Source organism: Chelmon rostratus, chromosome 17 (assembly GCF_017976325.1).
Source record: "Chelmon rostratus isolate fCheRos1 chromosome 17, fCheRos1.pri, whole genome shotgun sequence".
Lineage (NCBI taxonomy): Eukaryota > Metazoa > Chordata > Actinopteri > Chaetodontiformes > Chaetodontidae > Chelmon > Chelmon rostratus.
Genome location: NC_055674.1, coordinates 20,145,545 through 20,154,199, shown reverse-complemented (window position 1 = coordinate 20,154,199; position 8,655 = coordinate 20,145,545). Strand labels below are relative to the sequence as shown.

At 45.0% G+C, this 8,655-nt stretch overlaps 1 protein-coding gene across 2 annotated transcripts; it reads right to left on the bottom strand.

The window, feature by feature from the left end:
- Positions 1 to 207: 207 nt before the first annotated feature.
- On the bottom strand, positions 208 to 7,633 carry LOC121621165 (cytosolic phospholipase A2 gamma-like). Of its 2 annotated transcripts, none has more exons than XM_041957510.1 (14): positions 7,398 to 7,633; positions 7,085 to 7,195; positions 6,175 to 6,317; positions 5,050 to 5,236; positions 4,831 to 4,936; positions 4,540 to 4,680; positions 4,103 to 4,168; positions 3,825 to 3,965; positions 3,448 to 3,594; positions 3,280 to 3,363; positions 2,660 to 2,814; positions 1,820 to 1,991; positions 1,291 to 1,465; positions 208 to 983 (listed from the first exon to the last, which is right to left on the bottom strand). In XM_041957510.1, exons 1-13 carry the CDS (start codon positions 7,509 to 7,511, stop codon positions 1,293 to 1,295), a joined length of 1,740 nt encoding a protein of 579 aa, XP_041813444.1. In that variant the 5' UTR covers positions 7,512 to 7,633; the 3' UTR covers positions 208 to 983; positions 1,291 to 1,292. The 2 variants fall into 2 exon arrangements, with proteins under 2 accessions (XP_041813444.1, XP_041813443.1); XM_041957509.1 differs by having other exon boundaries at positions 210 to 983; positions 1,297 to 1,465; positions 7,398 to 7,632.
- Positions 7,634 to 8,655: the final 1,022 nt, after the last annotated feature.

Genomic DNA, 8,655 nt, shown 5'->3' with positions numbered 1-8,655 from the left:
GATCGAGAAGCCGGGAAAAGTGCTTCAGATGCCACAAAGTCGCACTCTGGAGGGAGAAAACCTCCACAGGAACTATGACAGTGAGAGTTTATACAAGTCAAGCAAACACAGTCAGATTCAAACATTTTATTCCAAATAAAAAAAGAGAGAAAACTCATCAGTGGTAATCTCACTATTTTACTGATAAAAGAAATCACTCAGCGCAGTTTTTAAATGTATCTGCAGTAATATAACGACACAGTGACAGAGCAGCCAACTGTGGATGCAGGGTGTTGTATGCAGATGGCCTTGATGAGTGCCTGCTTGTGTTGTATTGACCTACATAAAGACGCTGCAAGTCCCTCCTGCGGACGTTGTGCGACCTCTAGCGTTTGATTTGCGTTACTTCACCCAAAACCTGCGTCAGGTTGATGCAGTTAGACCGAGCATGACACAGTGTGGAGGATGAGCTGTGACATAGTGACATACTGACATTTAGAATATCTATGCACAGTGTGTTCAAGAGGACTTTGTGTTCATAAGCAGGCACGTCCTGCAGGTAGGACGCCCCACTACCCAGAACACGCTGGCTTGGGAATGCCTCAGGAGGACCTGGAAGACTTTGACTGGACAACCTTACTTAGCCTGCTGCCACCACAACCAGGCCCAGATAAGCAGCATAAAACAAATGGGTGGGTTAAAGTTTTTCCTTCATTGGATCAAAGGGATCTGACCCAAAACATGAAGAAAGGGGCATCCACATACTTTTCACAATATAGCATACATACAGTTCAATTAAAGTAAAAGAAGACACGTACTGTGACACTTTGACTGATATTTATTTATAGTGTCAACACACTTCCACCATCAGATATGATTAGATGTTGTGTTGGTTTTGTTATGCTGTGAGCAGGCCTGACACTCTTTGTTTCATATTCCTGATGAAACCACAGATTTCACTTCACACCAAACTCGAAAGACAAGCCAAAGGGCTCTGGCACGTCCTGGGAGGGAGGAGGAAAGACAAGAGGTCCTGTTAGATTCCTGATAGGTCAGTTATTTATCCATCAGCCGGTCACATTTCTCCGTGCCTCACACGACCGCACACACTGCGTTATTAGATTATCTAATCCTTCAGTTCCTTTCACCCAGGCACGCAGCGAGCTCTCAGATTACACGTCGTAAAGACGGGACATCCAGCTTTGACCTACATTGACAAGGCTTCAAGATCATCTCTGATTCTTTTCCATCTCTCTCTCTTTGTGCCCCCCCCCCCCCCACACACACACACACACACACACTCAGACGTACCCCTACCTCCTGCTGCGTCGACGGAGAATCGCCTTGTTAATCTCCCTCATCAGAGCTTCCTTGTTGCTCTTCACGTTGGCTTTCGCCGTCTCCAGCACAAACTTGATCTTCTCCTGGCTGAAGGGACGCTGGAAGGTGGAGAACTCCTCCATCTTTGCTTTGATCTCCTCCGCATCTGCAGAAACCAGTGAACACCTGTTTAGACCCCGGTCACCTGCTACCACTGGTGGACTCAGCGTGGGCTGAGGGTTTATTTTTCAATAAAACATGAGCATTGGTCCAGCTTTATTTGATAGCTGGGTAAAAACTTGTGTTTGTCTGAATGACAAAGCAAAAGACAACAGTAACTCAACCTCAACCTTGCTGCAGGAAGCTAGTCATGAAGCCGTAGGTAATTGTGTGCCATCATGGTTCCTCAAATCGTGGCTGACAGCAGTTTGAGGAACCATGATTTATTTAGGCTCCAGAGCATTTCTGCCTCTGAGAAGAAAAGCCGCTAAAAAACTGTGCATGTGTGGGGGCAGCAGACCTTTGCAGTTGCGTCTGTTGAAAAGCGGCATGTAGACGATGGTGGGCTCCTTCTCCTTTCCCTCGAACACGTAGCAGTCCTTCGGCCAGTCTCGCTCCTCCAGGATTTTGACGTCTATCTCTGGGAAAGGCCTCTTCAACTCGGCTGCGTAGTCTCTGGCAAGAGTCAGGGTCTGTGAAGGGAGCAGAGGCTGAGCGTTGGTTTCGCTGCTTTCATGCTGTGAGCAACACTGAGCAATAAATCCCACTGGACTGGATTGGAGTTTCTCTAGCTGTCATCCTTCACCTCATGAGTTTGACATATGCTGACAGCAATTTCTAATAAGGCATACTTTAATAAAGGGCTTGTATGTTGTGATTATTAATGGTTACATTATATATATGCCACATTATATGGCAAATATATGCAAGTATAGGAAATAGTGAAACTGATTGGTCGGTTAAAATTATGAATACAATCTGAATCACAACATGACACATGTCCACTGACAGGCCCCATTGTTCAAAAAGGGGAATCAAAGCCAAACACAGAATAAAGGAAGTGACAACGACACGTTGCACTCACAGCAGCACATACGCTTGTGCAGACATGCAGAACCTGCAGGGGAAAGGTGATCTTTTGTCCAGTTTTAACTTGCCTCCACATGAAATTTGTTGGAGGTTAAAGGAAACTTTGCTTTACTTTAGGTGCACAGTCTCCAGCAAGGGCCATGGTGTGGGGAGAACAGAGCGAGGAGGTTATGGTGGTGTTTAACAGGGTTTTCATATCTAAGCCCTTAACAACCTATCTAACACACACACACACACACACACACACACACACACACACACTTTACAGTACCTCAAATATGTTTCCAGCACTGTACTCTGGTGCGATAATAAGGTCGATGTCTCTCTTGTCTCCCAGAAATGAAGGGTAGGCCACATTAATCAGCAGGCCGGCGTCTATCAGGTGGAATCTCTCTTTCAGGAGGAGGCAAGGTGGAACAGTGGAATCTGCCCAGCAACAGAATTGTACAATTTTTCAATGAACCAAACTTCATTTTTGTGTTGCATTTGCTCTGTTTTATTCCTCTTAGTTTGTTTCTGTTTCTTTGTCTGCCTACTTGTTGCTCCCTGCTGCCTCTGGAACAACACTTATGACAGCAGTGAGAGTGAACTTCAACAGGACAATGTGCTGAAAGACGTTGAAATCCACTGATCAGCACCTCTAAATCACATGCAGTAACTCCACTGGTTGCCTGGCAACAACATGTTACAGCACCTACTCAGGAACTAACAATAATTGTCTGGATTGTATTATATTACTGATGTCAACCAGTAAGCGTTAGAGTGGCTAAGTTAACTTCATGATCTTTGATTAGAGAGCAAATAAGCACAACTATTTATGAAACCTTTCTTTTTGTTAAATCTCAAAGTGAAGTTAATTGTGATTATAGCTTCTGAGGTCCGTCTTCTCACCTTGGTACTGGTAGAGGAAGTTTGCTGTAGTTCCCCACTCCCACTTCATAATCAGGGGAAGGACTTGCTCCGTCAGCAGAGAGACTGGAATAGAAACACACGTATCTCATTTAAATAAAATGTCTGCCTTTGACCAGTCCGGCTGTGTAATACTTGCCACACACTGACCGTGTGTTTTGAAGGCTCCGTCCTCCAGACTTTGGCTCCAGGTCTGCACCGCCACCAGCAGCTCCACGCTCAACTGCTGAAAAACACTTTTTCTCTCGTCCGAACTCTTTGACTCCAGCTGTCCAGACGCATTATGATTTACCTTGTCTGCAAACGATAAGAATCTCGTGGGCACCGTGGCATTTCGAATCAGACATCTGCTGCGTCATTATTTCAAAAAGCTGAGCTGGGAGGAAAATCGGCACATTGATGGCATTCCTTTCTGAGCGTCAGCAGCTGCAATCTTGCAGATTAGTTTGGAGCTACCAAAACAATTGGATTTAATGAATAAAGCTGGCGAGAGGTCAGTTTTCTGATAAAACACATTCAAGTATTACCTTCAAGTATTTTCTGCAGCTTGTCCAGATCAGACAAAGCAGTCGGATCCTTAATGGTGCTTGTGGTCAGGCCTACTAGTTTACCAAGGGCATTGTATACACGCAGGTAATCTTTAGCAGCACCGTCCATGAGCCCAGGCACTGGAACACACACACACACACACACACAAGGAAAGTATGTAAGCATGAAGTTACAACTTTTCCACCTCAACAGGAGATTAATACTGGAAGCTTCTAAAAATGCATTAAGTGTGTCTGAAAAGTCAAATGGGGATTACCATTCAGCCAGGGAGGGATGAACTCTGTGATCGACTCCTCATCAGCCAGCGCACAACCAAGAACACCTGCTCGGTTTCCAACACACACACACACATACACACAAACACACACACACACACACACACACAGTTTGACAGTGAGGATTAATATTCAAGCGTGATCAACAAATCCTGCAGTGTTTTTCTGACCTCCTCTTATGGAGCTGTAGAGGGCTGAGCTCATTTAAAAAGAGATGATGTCATCCGTGTCTGTGCACCAGCCAGGATTTAACAATACTACAAAAAACCTCACCAATCCAGTTTGATAGAACTATCATCCTCATAAATACGTACTTTAATTACTTCAAAATAAAAGCCTTGGTTTTCACATGTTCTGTTACCGCTCTTAACACTCCACTGTTGCCCTCAAACAAATCTCTCGGCCCGTGAACACGCACCTTGTAGCTGGACCATGTCCATCTCTGGCTTCTGCTCCAGCAGCTCTCCACCCTGGAGTTTGCTGCCCAGCAGAGAAGTTTCAACGAAGAGACCCAGCTCTGTGAAACCAGCCTCGTGGGGGCTCACCTCGAACCATTTCCCTGAGAGACAGGGAAATATTACACTTAATACAAGACAGTAACTCATTTACACTCCTGCTCATTCTGCAAATCCTAATGTGATGTGTGTGTGTGTGTGTGTGTGTGTGTGTGTGTGTGTGTGTGTGTGTGTGTGTGTGTGTGTGTGTGCACCTTCTATAGGCCCCTCTGAAAAGCAGTACTTCTCTATGGCACTGTAGATGGGATAAGGGTTGGTGGCATTTCTGCCGGCTTCATCTGACAGATTCCGTAGGTCCATCTGATGAAACACACAATATTTCTCTGAAGGGGTGCATATGCAGCTCTTTATAGCAGCAGAGTGTGGTATGTTTCAAATGGGAAATACTGGGTGTGTGTCTTTTGCCCGGGCACCTGTTTCATGATCCCAGCAGAGGTCATGACCCCCCAGACATCACTGAGGGAGAAGTGCTCCTCCTTCGCCCTCTCGCCCAACCAGGCCAGAGCCTGCTCCAGCTCGACCCCTGGACCTGACAGCCTGGACACCGCTCCGTCCATGTTAGTGCTCCACTGTGGGTCGCTGTACAGGGAGGCCATGGACCTATCGGAGGAGACAGGTACACGAAGGTCAAGAGAAACTGTCGTTAAGAAAAACTGAGCATTATTTTCTATGAGTAATAAATTGGTGAGTGGGTCCACTACTTTGATCCAGACTAAAATGTGTGAACAAATATAGGATAATGTCTTAGCAAATGTTAGCTTTCTAACACACTAAACCAAGAATGAAATTGAGTAAAATTGTCCTCTTCTTAGGTCTACATAAGGAAAAAGAATAAAAAATGTTTATTCAGTATTTCTGTTGGAGAGGCTGCACCTAGTTTAGACGTGTGTGAAAAACGTGGGTGGATTTCAACAGACTGATGGGAAAAAAGCTGATTACACAACTTGGTGGAACAGAGGGGAGCCCGGAGGAGACGTCAGGACTTCAGCTGTCTAAACATCAGCATGTTAGCTTCATCACTGTGAGCATGCTGCTGATGTTAGCCTGAAAGCTGCTAGCGTGGCTGCAGACTCCTCCTGTTGTCTTGCTTTAATCTATATTAATCTCATTATCTCAAGGATAAATATTTATGCATCAAGATGATTGTCATCAACTTGATCATCCCGGCATAATGAGATAATTAACTTGCAACTTGAGATAAAAAGATCATTGCAGCTATGGCCGCTCCCAGCTTTCAAACTCCATCAGCGTTAATGCAAATGCAGCGTTTGATCACGAGCAACGTGTTAACAGCCTACAAACTGCTTCCTCGTTGATCAGTGTGTGTTGGGGCCTTCCATCTACCAGTAAGTTATACTCCTCTCTGCCCAGGTCTCCTCTGTCTCTCTTCACAATAAAACCGAAGTGATTTGTTTTTTCCAGAATGCACCATCTCGCAACTCAACCGACGCCTCGGGTGGAGGAGGCCTTGGCCATCCGTGCATTGCATCATACATACACAAGCTCATGTTGGTGTGTGCAAGTGTGATTGTTGTTACCATGTTGACCCAGAAACTCCTCCCAGGTAGAGCAGAGTGTCCAGCAGACCCTCTTCCTCCATCTGATAGAGGGAGCCCACCAGGCCCACGGCTGCCCTCTGACCCCCACCTGATGCCAGCAGAGCGATGTGGGGAACACAATCCTGGATGGAGAGATGGTAAATTTGATAGCTGCCAAGCAAATTACACTGAACAGCCAGCTACAAGAGAACGTATTCAGTGATATTGTTATCATTATCATGAGTTATAGCTTTTTTTTTATCACTAGCAAGAGTAATAAGTAGCGGTAAGTCACAATCCTCATAGATCTGAGGCTGCAGTAACAGCTTTTTTGGTTTGATTTGTTTTTCTCTGCGCTTCCCCTCAGTCATTTTAGATATTATTACAGTGATATGGCTGGGGCGCTCCTGTCGCTTCAAATGCCAACCATAAACCTCAAAGTCTCTGCCTTGAATCCAGCAGGGACCTCGGTGACATCTTTTCATTCCTCGTTCCCTGTCATCTCTGCAAACATGCCCAAAAAATAATTGAAAAGAATGGCTGCGTTGGCGAGCCCTCGCCGAGCAACATTAGCATTAATGTTACATCTTCTGGATGAATGTGCATCGAGTGGCTCTTCAGGGTTTAGGTTTGGGGCTGTGCAGAGAAAAGCCAAATTACACGACTTGAAGACGAGTCTACTCTGTTCCGGCGAGTGTGGACAGTCTCCACGAAAGTTATCAAGAGACGTGAGACAGTGCTCTTAGAGGCCGTGGAGGAAAAGCTTCGGTGTTGCGTAAAGAGAGGACATCACAATATACTGCGTACATGTACAAGAGGACATCTGTGCAAACACAACATAGCCCCAAAGAAAAACTGAAGACAGCAAGACAGAAAGAAAGAGTTTCCTGCAGTGTGCGAGGTTTCTTACTGCAGTACAGTTGGCGCCCAGTTTGCTGAGTGACTCCAGCACCACTTGTTTCCTCTTGTGGACATACTCCTGTTCACCAGCACACAGAGACTGGGACTGACGGATGAGGCTCTGGAAAGAATCAAGGACAGCTAACAGAGTTGGGCTCAATAGGAACTAATAATCACAAAAGATAATACTTGTCTTACATGGAAAAATCAAGATAAAAGAGGATACATATATGTGCAGTTTCCTGGTAAATGCCATGAGACAGACAGTGGATCATATCATGCTACTAAGATGCAACCTAAATCATTCGCCATGCATCACTTACCTCAGAAGCAGCTGCGTTACCCTTCATGTTCTCTGCTGCTTTTGTCAGTAGAACTTGACTCGCAAGCAACAGGCAGGTGACTGCTGCTGAGAAACTTGTATTTCCAGTCTTCATGACGGGGCGTGAACCATCAATGTCAGACGAAGCGCTAACAGTCAGCCTGCATCAGAGTTCTGCTTTGGTCCGAGCTGGTTTTATGAGCGCCTCTCTCCTTTGAGGGGCTGCTCAGGCTTCTGATGTCGACTGGCATGCATGTGGACGTACAGTCAGGCCTGAAACAAATCACACAAGCAGTAAGATTTACTGTACATAATCACACACACACACAGACACACACACACACACACACACACACGCACACACACACACACACACACATATAGTCGTGCTTCCATCACTTTTGGGGCCATTGCATAGACTTACATTTCACAACCACTTCTTGCCTAAGTCTAACTGTAACCTTAACCCAAGTCTTCACCCTAAACACAATGTGATTGTTTGAAAAGATTTATGTCCCCACAATATAAGTAATACATGTCCACACACACACACACACACACACATACACACACACAAACAAGCTTGCTGATTTCTACCATGTGTTGGCCGCTGAGTGAGGAATGTCTCAACACGTACCAGATGTTAAAGTCAAACCAGGCTGAAAAACAAGGAACAATATAGCAAATAAATTAATACCCCAAAAAATCACACACACATTTTTCTCTTTTCAACCTAACCGAGTAGTTTTGGTGCCTGTTAACCAAACTGCAGCCGTCGCCTAACATGTTTCTCGCGAGCTTTATTTTGAAAGTGTAATGATGCGTTTTTAATGATTGTGGATTTGACTTTTGAATGAGATGGTGATGTTTTCACCTGTATGCCGAGGTGACACAAAACGTGACAAAGGCTGCAATCATTTGGAAATAAACTGTGTTAACCAACAATGGTTGTACAAACTGTTGCTGAGTCCATGTAGTAATCTCCTTTATCCAATCATGTGTTCAAAAAGTGGTGAACCTCGCTCCATCCTGGCTTGTGAACCACTGAGCCTTTACAGGATGATTCATTCCCAGTCATGATACTATCACCTGCTTTCCCAGTCTGTTGTTGCTCCTGTCCCAACTTGAAACATGTTGCTGCATCACATTGAAAATGGATCAGCAGATGATCAAATTTTGTTTTATTTATGTTTTATGCAGCAACATTTTTGGAAACAGGACTGTACGACCGTGACCGTGACAGTGGTGTAACATGTTGT